At 64.9% G+C, this 20,387-nt stretch overlaps 1 protein-coding gene across 1 annotated transcript; it reads left to right on the top strand.

Moving 5' to 3' along the window:
• The first annotated feature begins 2,815 nt into the window (after positions 1–2,815).
• Positions 2,816–20,257, top strand: SP6 (Sp6 transcription factor). Its single transcript, XM_075911535.1, has 2 exons — positions 2,816–3,001; positions 13,215–20,257. Exon 2 carries the CDS (start codon positions 13,252–13,254, stop codon positions 14,344–14,346), a length of 1,095 nt encoding a protein of 364 aa, XP_075767650.1. The 5' UTR covers positions 2,816–3,001; positions 13,215–13,251; the 3' UTR covers positions 14,347–20,257.
• The last annotated feature ends 130 nt before the right edge of the window (positions 20,258–20,387 follow it).

The following is a 20,387-nucleotide window of genomic DNA, read 5'->3' as shown; positions in this document are numbered from 1 at the left end:
GGGCTCTGGCTGCTGTTACTGCTGCTGTAAAGGGGGCTTTGAAATCGCTGAGCCTGGGGGCAGCCGCTCCCTTTGCCTCCCCTCCCAGGGGGCCTGCCCGGGGCCGCTGGGAGCCTGCGGCGGTGGGAGCGGCAGGTCGCTGTCGGCTGGAGGAGTCGCACTGAGCCGCCGTGGAGAGCAAGTCCTCGCACCAGCCAGGCGGGATCCGACCAAAGGGCCACCTCGCCCAGGGCCCTGGCTGCCCCAGTGGAATGGACAGAGCAGGGAATCATGGGGGGTGGGTGACCCCACTGCTTGGGGAAACAGCACACCCACAGAGACCACGGCCGCTGCTGGCTCCTGCCCCCTCCCTGCCCCAGGGTAGCGCCCCCAGCCTCCCCCCACAGCTGAGGAGAGCCAGTGGGCAGGCAGGGCACGGCGAGGCTGCCCCCACCCCTGACCAGCAAGGCGCCCTCCCCCACAGCTGAGCTGCCAGCCCCAGCGCCGGGGGGCCAGAGTGACCCCAGTGCCCAGAGGACAAGCCGCACAGCCCCCGGCCTGCCAGCCTCGGCCTCTGACACCACAAGAGCCGGCTGGAGGAAGGGGCCTGGGGGACGCCGGGGGAGCATGGCAGGGTCGGGTGCGGATGTTTGGGAAGGTAACGCCTGCCCCGACTATGATACTACCCCTCCCCCCCCTCCCACGCAGGGAAGCATCAACGGATCCCTTCCCCTCTCGCCCGTTCCCCGCTTCTGGCAAACAGGCTCCAGACACCGTCCTGCCCGGCCCAGCTACCAGCCACCGACGGGCCGGTCCTCCGAGAACGGATCCAAGTCTCTGGATCCCTGTTGCAGTGCGACAGGCTGTTCTCTGCCCTCTGGGGCGCCTCCCCCAGGTGGACTCAGCAGCCAAAATGATTCGGGGGCTGGAGCACATGACCTAGGAGGAGAGGCTGAGGGATTGGGGCTTGTTTAGTCGGCAGAAGAGAAGAGCGAGGGGGGACTGGAGAGCAGCCTGCAGCTCCCTGCAGGGGAAGAAGCTGGAGAGGGGCTGTTCTCAGGGGGGGCAGGGGGCAGAACGAGGAGCAATGGGCTCAAGTTGCAGTGGGGGTGGTTTAGGTTGGCTATTAGGGAAAACGATTTCCCTGGGCGGGGGGAAGCGCTGGGCTGGGCTCTCTGGGGAGCAAGTGGAATCTCCAGCCCTCGAGGTGTTTAACTCCGGACTGGACCAAGCCCTGGCTGGGATGATGGAGTCGGGGTTGGTCCTGCTTTGGGCAGGGGGCTGGACTCGGTGACTCCTGAGGTCTCTTCTCCACATCACCCCAGGCCCCGGGTCTCCCCTGGCCACCCCCGCGCTCCTCGGCTGCTTCAGCTCCCAGCTCTCTCCCTGTAGTCTCGTCCGTTTCTTCTCCTACACGTGTACCCGTCCGTCCCCGGCACACGCCCCTCTAGCCCCACCCCCACCCCCTACCCCATTCACTTCCGTCCAGGGGTCCATCTGTCCCCGGCACACGCAGCTATGTGTCCATCCCCATAGATACAAACCTATTCAATCCCCAGCACACCCATCTATCCATCCCCGGGTACACCCATCCTCATGTACACCCATCTATCCATCCCCAGGTACACCCATCCTCATGTACACCCATCTATCCATCCCCGGGTACACCCATCCTCATGTACACCCATCTATCCATCCCCGGGTACACCCATCCTCATGTACACCCATCTATCCATCCCCGGGTACACCCATCCTCGTGTACACCCATCTATCCATCCCCGGGTACACCCATCCTCATGTACACCCATCTATCCATCCCCGGGTACACCCATCCTCATGTACACCCATCTATCCATCCCCGGGTACACCCATCCTCATGTACACCCATCTATCCATCCCCGGGTACACCCATCCTCATGTACACCCATCTATCCATCCCCGGGTACACCCATCCTCATGTACACCCATCTATCCCATCCTCGTGTACACCCATCTATCCATCCCCGGGTACAGCCATCTATCCATCCCTATGCGTATCAATCTATCCATCCCCGTGTACACCCATAAATCTAACCCCAAGCACCAACATCCATCAAGCCACATACATCCTCTTCTATCCATCCTCATATACACACATCTATCTTGCCCCATGCATATCAAACTATCCATCCTCTGCCCCCACATCTGTCCATTTCCTGCCCCTACATCTGTCCAGCCCCCTGCATCCACATCTGTCCAGCCCCTGCTCCTACATCTGTCCAGCCCCCTGCATCCACATCTGTCCATCCCTTATCCCCACATCTGTCTTCCCTCTGCTCCCACATCTGTCCAGCCCCCTGCATCCACATCTGTCCATCCCTTATCCCCACATCTGTCTTCCCTCTGCTCCCACATCTGTCCAGCCCCCTGCATCCACATCTGTCCATCCCTTATCCCCACATCTGTCTTCCCTCTGCTCCCACATCTGTCCAGCCCCTTCACCTGCACCTATCCACCCCCTCCCCCACATCTGTCCAGCCCCCTGCCCCCACATCTGTCCAGCCAGGCCTTCTCTCCACTCTTGCAGCCCCCACTGCTGTGCTGAGAGGGCTGCGGACGAAAGGGCCGGGGCCCTGCTACGAAGCCTTCGCCGGCCCCCCCGTGTGGCCACCGCCCGAAGCCTGGTTCTGTTCCCCAGCGCCCGAGGGCCCGGCCGGGCGGAGTGGGGGTAGGACACGCCGGGGGCGGGCAGGGGCCGCACTGCCCCTGGGAGCAGCCTCGGCTGCGAGCCGGGCTCCCCGCCAGGAAGGGTTAAACCCGCTGGGCAGGTAGGGGCGGGGGCGGAGCCGGGGCGGGCCGGGCGCAGGGGCGGGTTCGCTGCGCTCCGCTCCGCTCCGCTCCGCTCGGCTCACCTGGCCGCGCTGTCTCGGCGCGGGGACCGGCGCTGACCAGCAGCCGAGGGGCTCTGCCTGTGGGGCCGGCGGGCGGGCCTGGCGCCCCGCGGAGGACGGAGATCGCGCCCCCCCGGGGCCCCGCGGAACTCGTACGTAAGCCGAACTTCGCGGCTCTGTGGCGGGGCGCACGGGAGGGCGCACGGCCCGGGCGCGGCGAGGTGGGGCGCAGCGCGGAGCGAGCCCGGGCCCCCAGCTGGCCCTGTCCGGGGGGGTTAACCCCCTCCCCCCGCCAGGGCGCCGCTGGGGGGAGGGGAAGAGCCGGTCCTGACCCTTCCCCCAGGCTGTGTCTGGAGAGGGGGCGCGAGCCGCCCCGGGGCTGTAGCTGCGCCGGAGGGGGGGGGCATACCGGGGGCAGGGTACGACTGGGGGGGGGCGCCAGAGCCGGAGGCGGGGGGCTGCGCGGCTTCAGAGGGACAAGCAGGCCAGGCCGGACGAGTTTCTCGAGGGGGGGGCTGGCCCTAGCTCAGTCCGGCCTCGGGCGGGCAGAGTCGGGCCCGATCCGGGCCCCCCACTGGTAATGGGTTGACTTCAGCGCGGAGCGGATCGGGTTCCTGGCCAGGTGGGAAGGAAGGGGGCAGGTTTCCGCTCCTTGCCTCTTCCAGGCAGGTCGCCGGCAGCTTGTGGGTAGCCAAAAATAACCCAGCCCAGGCCCGGCTCCGTGCCTCAGTTTCCCCACCGGGAAGGTGGCCCCCGTGCATTTTCTACTCTCCTCTCCGGGGGCAGGAGGGCGGCTCCAGGGGGGATGGAAAGTGCTGACCTGTCAAAGCCAAGTGTCCAGGCGGCCTGGCCGGTTTGACCAAATTCCTGGATTGAAAAAGGATTGGGCCCTGGCCGCTTTGGAGAGGCTGGAGCGTGTCCAGAGGAAACCCCTCCGAAGGCCGACCCTGGGGCCACTGACCCCGGCCCACGGACCTGGGTGCTCCCCACCGTGGTCGAGATGTGTGTCCCGACGGAGACGGGAAAATGTTTGAAGCTCAGGGTGTAAGAGGACTGTTCCCTCCCTGGCGCGGCTACACGGCGGCCTGGCAACGCCAAGCCAGGGTCGGGGGCGAGGTGTCAGCGCGGAGCCGGGAGCGGCTGTGGGGGGCGGGGGTGTGAACCACGGGTAGGACCGGGCAGGGAGGGGGCGTTCACACTGGTGGCCGTCCGGAGCGAGCCCTGGGAAAGCAGGGGGAGGTGTCCGCATCTGAGCTGCCAAGTCGGCCCCAGGTCTGGGCTGCTGTGACTGGCAAGAGAAATGCCCCAGGCCTGGCTGCTTAGCGTGGTGGGGGCTTGGCTCCCGCGGAGTCCTGGGCCCTTTTGCCTTTGCTTCCCCAGCGGTTTTACCGGGCGGCCTGCACCTGGGGGCAGCCTGGCTCCGAGGGCCCTGGCATCCGATTCTCCCCAGACGCCACCCGCGGCCCTTCGGGGGCCAGGCGAGCCGGGCGTGGCCTGGTGCTGGGGGGGATGGCTCCGGGCTGGGAGCTGCCTTTGCTTCCTGGGGATGGAGGCCGGGGTGTGTTTGCAGCCTTGGGACTTGCCCGGGGTGTGGGCGCCCGGCAGGGAAACGGCCCCCAAAGGGCGCGTGTCACCAGTGACGGAGGCTGGGGGGATGGGTCCTGTGGGGCTGGGTTCTGAGACCCGTCGGGGGGGGCGCTGGGCAGGGGGGCGCTGGGCAGCTGTTCACAGACCCGGCCTGGCCCTGCCTGCGTATGGCCAGGGACCAGGTCCTCTCCGGCCCCCAACGGCTGGCCAGACGGCTGCTGTGGGGTCAAGGGGGGTTCAGGGGTAGCTGGGGGGGCTGACCCTGCAGCAGGCCCCGGGCCCTCAGGCTGCCACTGAAGTCAGAGAGAACCGAGGGCGCTCGGGGACCCCAGGGCAACTCAGTCAGTGGGGGAGGGGCTCTGCCGTTCAGTGCTGGGGTGGAGGGAAGCGCCCTTCTCTCCTGACCCCCCCCCCCGCTATTAACCCTTTGCTCCCCCTTCCCATCACCGGCTGGGCCTGCTCCATGCTTTGGAACCCTGCTTGAATCAACAGCCGGAGCCCCTGTCGGCTCCCGTCCCCGCCGGGCTTCCCCGGCTCTGTGGCCTGCTCCCTGGCGGTGGAAGGCCCCTGGGGCCTTCGTCCAGGAGACCAGCTGCACCCGAGCACGCTGAGCCCTGCTCTCTAGGGCCCTGTCAGGCCGGCACTAGGCTGCCGGCAGTTTCTGGGCCTGGCTGCAGCCAGCAGGGTTGTGGGGCAATTTCCCTGGCCTGGCTGGAGGGGTAGGGTGCGAAGGGCTACTCTGTACGCCGGGACGGGGAACCTACAGCCCTGGGGCCGGATCCAGCCCCCGGCTTGCCTGGCCCTCAAGCCCCGCGTCCCGCCCCCCACCCTCGTGAACCTCCCTGTGGGGCTGGAGCATCGGCACCCTGCTTTCTGCCCAGACCCCCCCCAGCCCGCTCCTGCGCCCTTGCCCAGACCCCCCCAGCCCATTCCTGTGCCCTCACCCCCGCCCAGACCCCCCCCAGTCCGCTCCTGCACCCTCGCCTCCGCCCAGACCCCTGACCCCAAGCCTGCTCTTGCGCCCTCACCCCCACCCAGACACCCCACCCCGAGCCCACTTCCAGACAGGCCCCTCCCACACACTGAACCCCAATTTTTTTCCAGCCCAGAGTCTAGGGGGACCCACAAAATCTACTCGCCTGGGCTCCCCTGGGCTCTGATGTGCGAGGGGAACATGGGGAGGGTCTTTCTGCATCTCAGTCGGGGGCCACGGCAGTGATGGGTTTTTGTTTTGGGGGGTTTGTTTTGCTTCTCGCTTTTGCAGGGTTGCCAGGCGTCCGGTTTTTGCCCAGACAGTTCTGTATTCGGGTCCCCGTCTGGTAAAAAACCCAGGAAATACCGGACAGTTTCCCCTGCCGCGTCGGGGGAGTGAGGAGCGTGGCCAGTTAAAGGCACAGCGACGGGTTTTGTTTTTTTGCTCAACCAAGTTTGTCACGTTCGGGATTTTTGTTGAAAGCATCTGGCAAGCCTACGCTTTTGTGCAGCCCCCACCTGGTGTTCCTGTGGGTCAGAGGCCCCCAAAGTTCCCCTGCCCTGCTGAGCCGCTCTGCTCGCTAAGATCCCGTGCTAGGACATACCCCTCCCCCGACACGGTCAGAGGGGTGGGGCTGTGATGTCGTTGGGTGTGGTCCCTCCCCCTAGGCTGGACGCGTGTTTCCGACCTGATCCGAAGCCCTAGTGTGGTCAGCGTCATGGAGCTAAAGATGGCGCGGGAACCACGCTGCCATCGGGTGAGAATGCCCCTCCCAGTTCCGTCTCCCCACCGAAACGGGGGGGGGGGGATTTTAACGTTCTTCTGGTTTTGGCTGGTGGAGAATTGGCCTCGAGTTTGGGGGGGGCCAGGAATCGGATTTGGTGTCCTCCGTCCAATACACCCGGAGCCTGTTTTCTCAGTCGGGCTCCATACAATGGCTGTCCTCCTCCCCTCCTGTTGCCAGACCCACAGTAACCAAGAGGGGAAACTGACTAGCCATGAAACTGACAAGACACAAAGTTAAATACCCCGTAAGCTGGGGGAGGGGAACCCTCGTTTGGGTCGGGGGCCACTGACCCACCGAAAAACCAGTCGGGGGCCACACACAAGTGAGAAGCAAAAACAAGCAAACCCCTCGCTGCCGTGGCCCCTGAGTGAGATGGAGACAGAGACTCCCCACTTCCCCTCGCGCGCCAGAGCCTAGCGGGGCCCAGGTAGTAGATTTTGTGCGCTCCAGCCCTATGGGGGGGGGGCTGGAATGGCAGCGCGGGCTCCCCAAGGCTGGGAGGGGGAACCCCGAGCCTCTAGGGGCCAGATCCAGGCAAGCCAGGGGCTGCATCCGGCCTTGGGGCCTGAGGTCCCCCACCCCTGCTGTACACAAAACAAGCAAAAACCAGGGAAACGTGTTTCCTCCGCTGATCTGTCGCACCCCCCTGTGCGGGGGTGGCCCGGAGTGTATGGGGCAGGAGGGCTACAAGCCCTTCTCTGTGCCACTCCCCATAGACTCTTCCCCCATCTCTTTCATCCCCCCAGCTACAGCGGCCTGTCCTGGTATTTCCATCTCTACAGCCCCCGGTTTTAGCTGGCGCAGTCCCTGGGGCTGCGATCGCAGACACACCCCACCTCCTTGGAGGTGACTGAGAAGGGCAGGGGTGCGAGCTTTTGGACGGGGGGACTTGGGGGCGTTTCATTGGAGTGTTTGGGGGGGTCCCCTTTAACCTCGCTGTTGGGGCTTTCAGCCGGGCCGCTGCCATGCTTAAGGGGACGGAAATCGTCCGTCGTAGAGTCTTTCGAAAACGCCTTCTCGTGGCGCATCGGTGGATTTTCCTCCCTGTTTCCCGGCGGCCAGCGGCCCCGCCAGACAGAGGGGGCGAAGGGGGTGCCCTGGTGATTGAAAGGGGCCCAGCCAGGGGCCCCCAGCTGAAGGGGGATCCGCGGCCAAGGGGAGCTGCGATCGCCCGTCCCTGCCCCTCTGCAGGGAAACAAGGCGTCTCCCAGCCAGCTAGTGGCTTGCCCTTCCGATCCGCGACCCGGAGTTTGAAACCCCCTGCCCGGATCGCCTCCAGTCGCAAACCCCTCCCAGACCCCCCACCCTGCACCTCCTCCTGCACCCCACCTCCCCGGCCCAGATCCACTGTACAAACTGCTTCCTACAGCTGGCACCCCCCCATGCCCTTCTGCCCCCCAACTCCCTGTCAGAGCCCCCACCCTGCACCTCTTCCTGCACCCCAACCCCCCGGCCCAGAGCCACTGTACAAACTACTTCCTAGAGCCGGCACCCCCCCCACGCCCTTCTGCCCCCCAACTCCCTGTCAGAGCCCCCACCCTGCACCTCCTCCTGCACCCCACCCCCCGGCCCAGAGCCACTGTACAAACTACTTCCTACAGCTGGCACCCCCCCATGCCCTTCTGCCCCCCAACTCCCTGTCAGAGCCCCCACCCTGCACCTCTTCCTGCACCCCAACCCCCCGGCCCAGAGCCACTGTACAAACTGCTTCCTACAGCTGGCACCCTCCCCCCCCGCCCCTCCCAGAACCAGCCCGGCCCGAATGTCATGCAGACCATGTTCACGTGAGCACAGCTCGTGTGTGCGTGGAGGCCTGCTCTTCCCTGGGACCTGGAGTTGTTGTCCCTGGGCCCGGCTGTCCGGGCTCTCTTTGCCCTATCTCCCCCCCCCCCCCCGCCCCATACACTCGCCCCCCCCCATGTCATCTCCTGTGCAGACCCCCGTGGGTCTGTCTGCAGCGCGGCAGGCCGAGGAGGGGCAGGCGGGCAGGCCGAGACGGGCAAGAGGAGAAGGCGGATGGAGCCGTCCTGGGTTCTCTCCAAACGGAGTCAGGATTTTCCAGCGTCCCCTGGCCTGGGGGTGAGGGAGCCGGCTGGCAGGGAGGACTCGCCGGGCCGGGCTGGCTGGGCTGGTCACTAGGGAGGTTCTGGGGCCCAGGAGCGTGGGGGGAGGGAGGGACTGAGAGCTGCCAGGCTGGGGAGCCAGGTGGGGGGGTGTCGGGCCCCTAGGCTGAGCAAGACGGGCGGGAGGGAGGTGACGGGAGCCGAGCGAGGCTGCGCCCCAAGGAGCAGGCTGCTCCCGGTGGGAAGTTGGGGGCGGGGAGCCAGTCCTGGCAGGTGGATTTCGACACTGGGGCGGAGCGCCTCCCCGATGGGCTTTCGGCAGCTCAGCGGGGTGAGTCACGGGCTGGGATCCGGAGCCACAAATGGGGCAGAGCCGGGGAAAGGGGGAGCCGCCAGGGTGGCTCCTGCCCTCCTACCCGCCCGGGGGCCGGGAGCCGGAGGCTCTGCCTCCGCGCTGCCCGGGGTCGCTCTGTGGCTGCGGCTGCCCCTGGCTCGGAGCCCCCTGGGGAAGGGAACGCGCTTGGGGGCGACCCTGGAGGGGAGCGGTTTTCCGGGGCTAAAGGGTCCTCAACTCCCACCCTGATCCCACCTGCCCGGCCGCTGGGCCCCACGTCCCGCGGGCTCGGGTCCCAGCGCCACTGTTGGACATTGAAAGGCAACCGTGTCCGAGCCCAGGCCGGCCTCCTGCGAGAGGGCTGAGGGCCAGGCGGCACGGCCTAGTAGTTAGATCCAGGCTCAGGCTCCCTGTGGGGGCAAGTCCCGAAATCTCTCTGTGCCTCGATGGGCCTTAGCCGGGGGATTGTCAGGATCCAGGGGTGGGACGGCCCAATGCTGGGGAGGCAACAGAGGCCCGGGGAGGAGTTCAGCTCGAGAGCCGAAGCCCCGTGAATTTCTGTGCTGCGTTGGGGGGGGGGGGGGGAGGGGTTGGCGCTGGAGAGCAGCAGAGCCAACCCAATGGGCCGGTCCCTGGAACGGGCTGGGGACCCTCCCTCCTGGGGCTTAGCCGCCCCCGAGGGAAAAGGATTCAACTCCTGCCCTGTCTAGTCTGCAGCCAGGGGGTCCTGCATGCTGGCGGCCTCCTTGTGAGGGGTCCTGGGGGGCAGCTGAGCTCCTAAACCCGGCCTCATCCCGGTCCCCCTAGGACGTCCCCTACTGCCCGTCACAACCCTCCAGAGCTTCCCGGCAGCTGCTCCAAAAGACAGAGCTGGGACCACTGGGTCTATGGACGCCTTTTGCAGTATTGGGCCTATGACACACAGCTGAGCCATTCTGATTCCATCCAGTAGGGTCAACGGGGCAGGGACACACCAGCCAGGGGCTGAAGTGAACCCAACCAGGGACACAGCTGTCACCCATACGGCGGGGGGGGGGTTGGTCGGTGTGGGGAGACGGCCGCTCTGGCTGGCGTTGACCGTTTCACGGACCGGTGCGGCGTCTCCTCCGCCTTACACCCGGCAGCGAGATCGGGCTGGCGTTAGCGGCTGTGATGGGCCAGCTTCTCGGGATGGCCCAGACCCGACCGGGCAGCTCCTGCGTGCTCGGGCGCCACTCCCGTGGGGCTGGGCCCTACAAGCCGAGCGGCGCCTCTTCCAGGGCCCTCGATGGAGTCGTGGCGGCTCAGGGCTATAAATAGCCCCCCCCCCGCCACCCCAGGCCCCAATGGGAGGGGTTCCTGAATGGAGCCTCAGCCTCGCCGCAGCGCAGAGGATCAGACTGTAATTACAGTAACCACCTCCCAGAAGCTGCCTATTAAAGGGGTCTGTCTCCGAGCGCCTTTTAGGAACCGAGACTAAACTACACTTACATCTGCCCCGCCACCCGCTTTGAGAGGGGCCTCTGACGTGCCTTCCACAGCCCCTGGCCGGGGGAAGGTGCCCAAAGCCGCTAGGCAGGGGGCTCCCTCCTTTCTGAGCACAGGATCTCTTTCTGAAGTCAAGCGCAATCCCGGATCTTCCGCCAACCCCCCTCCCCAGGCCCCGCCCCCGCCGAGGGCTGTGAAAACGGGATGACCGACTAACCGAGTAGTCGATGGCGTTCCCATCGCGTATCGACAAGTCGGTAAGGGGGCGGCCCCCCCCCGAGAGCCGCAGCGGGGTTCGCGCCTGGGGGCAGCGTGAGCCGGGACCGAGCCGTCCAGCCAACCCCGCTGCAGCTCTGCCTTTTAAATGCAGGAAGAGCCCGGCAGGCTCACTCCCCAGCGTGGGCTCCTGCTCTCCCCGCTTGCTGCCTCTGGCTCGGAGGCAGCAAGGGGGGAGGGGAGTGCGAGTCGTCGACTCAACTGCTCTTTAACAGCCCTGCTCCTGCCCGCTCCCGTCTCTTGAGTTTTCTTCACTCCCTCCCCCCTCGCCCCAGCCTCATTCACTGTCAACAGGCTGGATCAGGGGGATGGGGTGCAGGAGGGGGGCAGGGGGATGGGGTGCAGGAGGGGGGCAGGGGGATGGGGTGCAGGGGGATGGGGTGCAGGAGGGGGGCAGGGGGATGGGGTGCAGGAGGGGGGCAGGAGGGGGGCAGGGGGATGGGGTGCAGGAGGGGGCAGAGCTGGGGTGTAGGAGGGGATCAGGGATGAGAGTTGGGGTGTGGGAGGGGCTCAGGGCTGGGATGGGGGATGGGGTGCAGGAGGGGGGCAGGGGGATGGGGTGCAGGAGGGGGGCAGGGGGATGGGGTGCAGGAGGGGGCAGAGCTGGGGTGTAGGAGGGGATCAGGGATGAGAGTTGGGGTGTGGGAGGGGCTCAGGGCTGGGATGGGGGATGGGGTGCAGGAGGGGGGCAGGGGGATGGGGTGCAGGAGGGGGCAGGGGGATGGGGTGCAGGAGGGGGGCAGGGGGATGGGGTGCAGGAGGGGGCAGAGCTGGGGTGTAGGAGGGGATCAGGGATGAGAGTTGGGGTGTGGGAGGGGCTCAGGGCTGGGATGGGGGATGGGGTGCAGGAGGGGGGCAGGGGGATGGGGTGCAGGAGGGGGCAGGGGGATGGGGTGTAGGAGGGGGGCAGGGGGATGGGGTGCAGGAGGGGGCAGAGCTGGGCTGTGGGAGGGGCTCAGGGCTGGGATGGGGGATGGGGTGCAGGAGGGCTCAGGGCTGGGCTGGGCTGGGGGTTCAGGATGTGGGCTCCGGCTGGACATCACTTACCTCAGGTGGCTCCCGGGTGGTGGCTCAGTGGGGCTAAGGCAGCCCCCCGCCCCGGCCCTGCACCGCTCCCAAGAGCGGCCGGCACGTCCAGCTGGCGCTGCTCCCACCCACAGGCGCTGCCCCCACACCTGCCATTGGCCGTGGTTCCCCGCTGCCAGCCAATGGGAGTTGCGGGGGTGTGGAGCCCCCCCAGGGGCCACACCAGCCACTTCCAGGATGGGGCAGGAGCTGCCTTAGCCCCATGGTGCTGCCGGGCTGTTAGCAGCCGATCTCCCGACTCGGCGGCAGGAGCCTCCAGGAGATGGAGCCGATTCCAGGAGCCCCCGGGCAGTGCATGGAACAGAGGAGGGGAAAGGGCTTTGTCCTGCACGGGGAGCTGCAGGGGGCACCCCCAAAGCCCTGTGGAGTATCTGGGTTTGAATGACCCCGCGGCGATGGCTCCAGCCGGGCAGGGCAGGCGGTTGGGACTGGCGGTGGAAAGGGTGAAATGTGACGCGAAAGAGACAAACACATTGTGAAATGCACCGACCAGTCAGACCTCACAGCCGCACTTTGGAAGAGGGAAGAGTAGGAATGACGCAGGTGTGTGTCGGGTCGGGAGGTGAGTGTGAAAGAAAGAGTGTGACACAGAAGCACACGCAGCACGCGAGAGTGACAGAGACGTGGTGCGTGTGAGTGACAGAAGCACACACATAGCATGTGCGAGTGACAGGCACACACATAGCATGTGAGCGTGACAGACACACACAGCACAGGCAAGTGACAGAGACGTGGTGCGTGTGAGTGACAGAAGCACACACATAGCATGTGAGAGTGACAGGCACACACACAGCACATGCCAGTGACAGAGACGTGGTGCTTGCGAGTGACAGACACACGGTGTGCGAGTGACACACGCAGCACATGCAAGTGACAAACGTGCATACGAGTGACAGACACACGGTGTGCGAGTGACACACGCAGCACATGCAAGTGACAAATGTGCATACGAGTGACAGACACACGGTGTTCGAGTGACAGACATACACGCAGCACACGCAAGTGACAGAGACGTAGTGTGTGCGAGTGACAGAGACACACACAATGTGCGAGTGACAGTCACACACGCAGCACATATGAGTGACAGACGTGGCGCATGCAAGTGACAGACACTGAGCGCACTTGGACACAGGAGCGGCTGCCAGCCGGCTCCATCCATCCCAAACCCGGTTACGTTCCACCTCTGTGGACCTGGGGTACCAGGGTGGGGGAGGGGAACATGCTGACATCAGCGCCCCCCTCCCCTGCCTCCCCCCCGCCCAGCCAACAGGAGACCGGGAGGGGGGGCAGTACCAAGGCCGAGGGCAGGAGCTGCAGGCTGGTGGGGGCAGGAGGCGCTGAAGTGCCGGCAAACGGCTCCGGATCCCCCGTCAGAGGCTCCGGGTTCGACCGGTGGGGGCGCTGGGCGCTAGACAGACGCCTCGGGGCCCCGGAGCTCAGCGCCATCTCCTACGGTCCATGTTCGTCCCGCCCCCAGGCCGGCGCGTCAAGGGACTCTGCGGGAACCCACGTGCGTAGAACCAGGCCTCGCGATTGTGATGGGGGGGCGGAGAACAGGAGCCGGCTTTGGGGCCCGACTCATCCCTGCAAGGCCAGCCCTTGGCTTTCTGCCTGGGGTGCATCTGGGGTCCTGTCCTCGGGGCTGGGCGTGCCGAGGGGCGCGCAGGACCCCGGCCCGCTGGGGAAGCAAGCGATCTCATGCCCGTCTCGGGCGGCAGGGGCACAGGCGGGGGGCAGGCCGGAGGGGGCTCCCCGTTTTCAGACCCCTTTTCTCTCCCTCTCCCCCCTGCAGGTCTGCCGGCACTACGGCCCCGCTCCGGACTCCGGCCATGCTCACGGCGCTCTGCGGCACGCTGGCCAATCAGCGCTCGGACACGCCCCGCCCCGCCTCCCCCAGCTTGGACCTGCAGCCGCTGCAGCCCTACCTGCCCCCCGGGCGCGCCGAGGCGGGCGGCGACTTCCCCGCCCCGCTGCCGCCCGCCGCGCTCCAGCCCCTGGAGGGCCCGGGGGTGGAGTTCGCGCCCGGATACCCCCTGCATGGATCCTCCAGGCTGGAGCTGGACGGCGAGGGCTTGCTGGCCCCCGGCGCCTACGCCAAGCTCCTGCCGCCGCCCCCCGAAATGGCCCACCCCTATGAGGCCTGGTTCCGGCCCGCGCACCCCGGCCCCCCCGCCGAGGAGACCGGCGGGAGCCCCTGGTGGGACCTCCCCGTGGGAGCCGGCTGGATGGAGCTGCCGCCGGGGCAGGCCGGCCTGCAAGCCCCGGGCCCGGCGGGCGGACTCCAGCCGGCGCTGGGGGGCTACGGCCCGGCGGAGCCCCAGCTCTGTGGGCCCCAGCCCCACTTCCTGCCCTCAGCCCAGCACCTGCTGGGCCAGGACGGGCTGAAACCCCTCGAGCCGCCGGGGGAGCCTCCCGGTGCGGAGCCGGCCGGGGAGGGCGCCGCCAGGCCGAAGGGCGCACGGCGCGCGGTGCCCCGGAGCGCCGGCCAGGCCGCCTGCCGCTGCCCGAACTGCCAGGAGGCCGAGAGGGGGGCGCCGGGCCCGGACGGGGCCAGGAGGAAACAGCTGCACAACTGTCACATCCCGGGCTGCGGGAAAGCCTACGCCAAGACCTCGCACCTCAAGGCCCATCTGCGGTGGCACAGCGGGGACCGGCCCTTCGTCTGCAACTGGCTCTTCTGCGGCAAGCGCTTCACCCGCTCGGACGAGCTGCAGCGGCACCTCCAGACCCACGCCGGCACCGCCAAGTTCCCCTGCCCCGCCTGCGGCCGCGTCTTCATGCGCAGCGACCACCTCAGCAAGCACATGAAGACGCACGAGGGGGCCAAGGAGGGCGCCGAGGGCCCGGCCGGGGCGGACCCGCCGGGGAAAGGCCAGAGGGAAACTGAGGCAGGCGGCTCCAGCCCGGCCCCCCGGCCCAACTGAGCCACGGCCCCGCCGAGACGCTGGGGCTCCCTGGGGCGGGGCGCGAGAGGCGGCTTGTCCCGCGAGGGGAAGGACGCGATCTGGGGTGTCGGGAGAGGGAGGACACGAGGGCGGGGCCGGTTTTTGAAGGATCTGAGCTGAGGGATTGGGCAGACGGGGAGGGGGAGGGCAGAAGGGGGGGGCCTGCAAAGCCGTGGGGGGAGGGGTCCTTCTTGCAGGGGCTGGGCCTGGCCCCGAACGCTGGGTCCAGACATGCCCCCTGCTGACCGGCAAAATCAATGGGGAGCCGCCGTGCTCGGGTTCGGGCTCGGCTGGGGGAGGAGGGAGGTCGGATGCTGGAACCGAGGGTCGTCTTGGGACCCCCTCCCGCCTCTCCCCTCGCCCGCCCAGTCCCCTCCCCTCTCCTCCCCTGCCTAGTCCCCTCCCCACATGCATCGTCTCTTCCCTTCCTCCCCCATCCACCTCCTTCCCATACCCCCTCCCAACCATTTGCTCCTCTTCCTCTCCCGTCCCACCCTGCAGAATGACCCTCCGCCCCCTCTGCTCCCTGCCTGGGCAGTGACCGGTCCTGCCTCCCCACCGCCCTGTGCGGCTCCCAGGGGGGAGCAGCCCGCGGGCCCCGGAGCAGGGCCGGCCCTTCCCTCTCGCCCGGACACGCCTGGGGCCACGCGCCCGCCCCCTGGAGAGGGAGCCCCAGGTGGCTTGGGCCAAGGCTGTCCCCAGCCGGCGCTCCCCAGCGCCCGGGGGAAGGGCTTCTCCAGGGTACCCCCGGGTTGTCCCATGCACGGGGAAAGCCGGCCTGGGTGAGAGCCCAGCAGGGCTGGAGCCGTTGTGCCGGCTGGGCGTGAGAGTGACCCCCCCCCCCCCGAAAGCTGCATCTAGACTAGCATGATAACGGAAAAGTTTTCCGTTAAAAGCATTTGCGGAAAAGAGCGTCTAGATTGGCAGGGCACTTTTGCACAAACGCACTTTTTGTGGAAAAGCGTCCATGCCAATCTAGACGCGGTTTTGTGCAAGAAAGCCCCGATTGCCATTTTCGCCATCGGGGCTTTTTTGTGCAAAACAGACCTGAGCTGTCTGCACTGGCCCTTTTGCCCGAACGGGAGCAGCCTAGTATTTCCGCAAGATGCCCTGATTTTGGACAGTAGAACGTCCGTGTTCTTACAGAAATTCAAGCGGCCAGTGTAGACAGCTGGCAGCTGCTTTTGCGGAAAAACTTGCCAGTCTAGACACAGCCCATGTGTTGCCCTTCCAGCTCCCCTGCCAGCTCTGGGGCCCAGGCCGAACGAGGGGGGGTTCCCTCGGGCTCTGCCAAGGGATCTCGGCCCCCTCCTGTGTTGGGCTGCACTGGGAGTCGAGGGTGTCGGTTCCCTGAGCTGGCTGCTGTCTCTGGAACCCAGCCGAGATCCTGCTGGGGGTAGGGGGGACCCGCTCGCCAGACCCCTCCGCGGGGCCGGGCGGAGGAACCCGGCGCTGAGCCATCGGGGCGTGGGGCGCGTCGCGCCGGGGCGGGGAGCCTGGGGTGGCTGCGCCGAGGCTGCCGGGTGGGTTGCGCAAGGCGATTGCCCCAGGCCCGCAGCTGCTCCGTTCCCACGCCCGCCCCTCTCCCGTCCGCCACCCGCTCTGCCCCGGGGGAGGCCGCCTCGCGTCGGGAAGCCAGCGGAGCCGGCAGGAGCCGGATTCCGATCCGATGGCCCAATCGGGGAGCCTCTCCCGGTGCAGCCTGCCTGGGTGGTTCTTGTTTTGCACTGGTGCCGTGCTCTGCACTCCAGCTGTATTTATTGAATGCTTGGATTATTTGTGTTATGGAAACCGACGCCTGTCGGTTGGGAAACATCCTTCGAAATCCCCCTCCCCCGCCCTGCCCCTTGGCTTTCTCGTTACGCTGTCGATCTGAAAGCTGAAGGGCATCCCGAAGGAAACTTTGTTTTTTCTCTCTTGCTCCTACCTCCCTGTCTCGGTTTAAAGAAATGAAGTTGTTTCATAGAATAGTTTTCTTACATGCCGGCCGGAGCCTCGAGCGTGCAAGACTGGCTCTTCTGCCAGCCCGGATGTAACCGCCGGGAGGGGACGGTCGGGTCTGTGTGGTTAGATTTGGGGGGAGGGTTAAGACGCGGCTAGTTCCTGATCCAAAAATCCGGGCACCGGATTCTCTATTGGCATCATTCAGCCGGGCACTGACAGACACCAGCCTCGAATCTGGTTTTTTTGGGGGGGTTGGGTTGGTTTTTTTGCGGCTGCTATCCTGGTGTGGCCCATTCGTAAAACATGGGGCATGTTGCCAGATTGAGCGTGGATTTTGGAGACCAAGCGGGTTCTGACTCCCAGAGGGTTTGGAGCTGGGAGGCGGTTCCGGCCAGTCTCCGAGTGGGAGCCGGGTTCTTTATGTTAGATTGTGTTAGTCTTATTTGATTGACATTATTAATAAGGTGAAACCAGGCTTCACCAATTGGTGGAGGATGGACGTTGCGAAACGAAGCTCATTGAACGTGCGTTTTTGGTGGGTCCGTTGGCTGGCTGAGTCCAGGACCCATCTCGAAAGCCCAGGTCCTCGTCTCTGGCCCCATCGGGAGTGGGGTCAGAACCGTGCTGGCTGCTGACGGGTTTGGTTAAAGGGCTGAGGAGTTGGGAGGGGTCTCTTCGGCAAAGAACTAAGCCGGCTGCGGGTTTGAGTCTCCTCACTGGAAGACTCCTCAGTAACAGGACTGCAGGTCTGGACCTTTGTTCTCTAGCACAGTTTCCTTGATGGTGTCTGGGACCTTCCTCCTTCTCAGGTGTCTGGTTAGGGCTGGCTTAGCCAGAGTCTCCGGGGTGCCAGTATCTCTTCCATGCTGGTTTGAAAGATTCGCCTCCATTGGTATTTTTACCCTCCTGGGAAACTGAGTCAGAAACGGAGACATAACCTAATTCAGCCCAAACATCCCAACTGTAGAAATCATGATTCATTGCACACAACGAACATCTTCCTATTCATTGGCTGATTTACCCACAGAATAGAGAGCAGAAGAGACCCAAAGCTGCCCCACTGTGGCCACGTCTTGACTGCAAGCCCCTTTCGAAAGAGAGCGTCTAGACGACAACCAGTTCTTTCGAACAAGCAAGCCGCTTTTTCGAAAGAGAGCACTCAGGCAGTCTGGATGCTCTCTTTCCAAAAAGCACGGTTTGCATGACATAGCGCCTTGTTTCGAAAGAGCACTTCTGAAAAGAGGCGGTGTTCCTTGTAAAACGAGGTTTACCGCAGTCGAAAACACGGCCGCGTTCTTTCGATTTACTTTTGACAGAACATGGCAGCACTCTAGACGCAGGGGACATTTTTTCAAAAAAAGGCCACTTTTTTTTCCCAAAAAAACCCTGTAGTCTACACACCCTGTGTGAAAAACCAGAGGCCTGACAAGACGCTCCATTAACTTCTGTGACAGAGCTGGCTCCTGATATATTTAAATTTCCCTCCTTGTAAATTTCAGCAGAGCTCTTTTTTTTTTAAACCACTTCCTAGGTGAAGGAAGAAACTGACCGTGATTTATATCCACCGCCCTCTAGTCCCCGTACTCGCTGCCAACAAGGAGACTGTGCTAGATTCTTGCTAGTAACTCTGTAAACGAGGTGGGATATTTATGCCGCAAAAGCGGGGTGGGTTTAGTCCCAGAGGCAGTGTGGCCTACCCTCCAAATCGGGAATTGGAGCGGGAAGAAGCAGGGTTTGCATCAACGATTCTCGTTTGGGTCTGTCTCAATTCAATCAGAGCCCCACTGAACGTTGAGCAACTACGTGTGTGGAGCCAAACTTTGCCTCTGAGGGCATGTCTCTACAGAGAGCTGCAGGAAAGTAGTGAATTCGGATTCTCCCACATTGTGAATTGCAAGTGCATTCGCTGAGAGTGAATGCCGCTAAACTGAATTAAAGCCACTTCAGTTCTGAATGAAGCCCATCCACACCGAGGCTGAATGCCCTTGAACGAATCCGCCTTCAAAATCAATCCAGATTCCTTTTCCTGCATGTCCCGTGGAGACAAATCCTCAGAGACCCTGTGTCTCTGGGCTTGAACCGTGGTCCAGCGAAGCTGATGAGAGCTGGGTTGGATGGTGTGGCCCTTTGGCTAGCAGTGGCCACAGTGTAAACGTGCTTATGGCGACAGGCTTGGTTTCCGTTCTGGAGCGGATGGCTCTTTTGCCCGCCAGCAGTTGCCTGGCTCACGTTGCCTGCTGGCACAGTCGCTGCTGGTGCAGAGCTGGGAGCGAGAGACGATTTCCCATGAGGTTATCACTGGAGGGTGCGATTTAAAGTCCGGGGAGCACGGGACGAGTTCGGTTTCCAGCACACGAGGCCGCCCCGAAGCAGAACGAGGCTTCGTCTGCGCTTGCAGAGTGGAAAGCACACCGCTTCTGCGAGGGAGTCGCTCGCCGGGCTCACTCCAGCACTGAAACTCGCTGTGCGCGAGGGGGGGGGTTCACACCCCTGAGCCAGACGGTTGCAGTGCGGTAGAGTGGCACTGGGGAGACGGGGGAAGCTCCCGCTTGGAACGCTGCCGGGTTCCTGGCTCCGATGCCGCACGCGTAGGCCGGGGCCGGCTGCCTGGCGTCCCAGGGCGGCTGAGCAATTGGAAGGGAATCCAGTAGACGCAGGCGATTTTAGGCCTCTCCCCTGCCCCACCACCTTCTTCCCTGCAGCTAGCAGGGCTCAGGACTCAGCCTCCTCCCGTCGGGCCTGGGGGGGGGGGGGCGGCTAAGAAGGCCGGAACACTGGGTGGGGAGGGACTGAGCTGGGGCAGGCTGGCTCCATCCCCCGCCCACCGCGGCCAGCCCTGACTGAGACACGGCAGGGCAGGTTTGCCAGTCCAGGCGACTAGCAGGGGGAACACACAGGCATGAGGACCCAGCCAGCTGGGGCGGTCGTCCAGGCCATACGTGGGGGAATTTCCCACCCTGGGGCAGAGGATCAGCCGGGAGCATCTGACATCAGACCCGGTGGGAGGTGGGCGAGCCGAAGAGATGGGCCCGTACAGCTGACGCATTGGGGGTGTCGCATGTTGGTTTGATCCCGGGCTGCGGGGATGAGTTGCCTTGATCCGGGGGGGCACTTGATTCGAGGGGCCACGGCTTAGACCGGAAATGGCAGCGAGGAGGGGATCCCTGTTCGCGGGGGCCAGCAACAGGCCAAAGCCTGTTCAGGCGCCGTGGACAGGACCCCCAAACCCTTCGGCTGAGTCTATTGTTATTTTCTCGGGGGTCTAGCTATTGACTCGACCTTGACCAAGACATTTGGACCTTGACAAAACACAGGTGGCGATTCCTGCCTCATTGACCACGACAGGGTTCAAAAAAGCGAGTTCAGTTCCTGGAGGCAGGACCATCCATGGCTGCGAGCCAGGCTGGGCAGGGAGGGTGTCCGGAGCCTGTTTGTCAGGGGCTGTGGATGGGCGACAGGAGGGATCACTTGGTGAGTCCCTGTTCTGTTCCCCCTCTGCTGTGGGCAACGGGCTGGTGGCAAGACGTGATGGGTAGGAAGGTGGGGGGGGTGCCCCTTGTACCCATTGGTCTGCTCAGGGAGGTGAGGATCATGGGTCATCGGCCAGGTCCAGGCAGGTCTGCTCCCGGTGGCAGTGGCCAGGTCTGATACAAGGGGGGAGCTGGTGATGGGTGACACTCCCCTGCCTTGGACCTGCCCCTGGGGAGGGGTTACTGGCTCCCCAGGCCAGTTGGGTGGTATGGGGGGCAGGAGAGGCCTGTTCTCAGTCTGGCTAAGGGGGAGCCGCTAGCTGCTAGCGATCGTGGGGGGCTGGGCAGCTTTCCTGTCTCCCCAGCTGTCCCCGTAGGAGCCCCCTTGAGCAAACCGTGTCGGCTCCTTTCCTGCTGTGAAGAGCCCCGGGTTGTGGGCTTGTGTTTTGTGCCATAATAAAGTTGTGTGTTTTCCACGTGCCGAGCTGTGGTCTCTCTCTCCGCCCCAGTCTAGACGCCCGCCCTGCCCGGCTGAGAGTGCTTGGCACGCAGAAGGGGACCCGAGCGCCCACATGGCCCTCCTAAATAATTAGTGGTCTGAGCCTC

This window comes from Pelodiscus sinensis, chromosome 29, assembly GCF_049634645.1.
Source record: "Pelodiscus sinensis isolate JC-2024 chromosome 29, ASM4963464v1, whole genome shotgun sequence".
Taxonomy (NCBI): Eukaryota; Metazoa; Chordata; order Testudines; family Trionychidae; genus Pelodiscus; species Pelodiscus sinensis.
The sequence above is the reverse complement of the archived record's forward strand: the minus strand, read 5'-3'. Positions and strand labels throughout refer to the sequence as shown.

Coding starts and splice junctions, on each gene's coding strand:
- SP6 (XM_075911535.1), top strand. CDS start 13,252: ATGCTCACGGCGCTCTGCGGCACGCTGGCCAATCAGCGCTCGGACACG.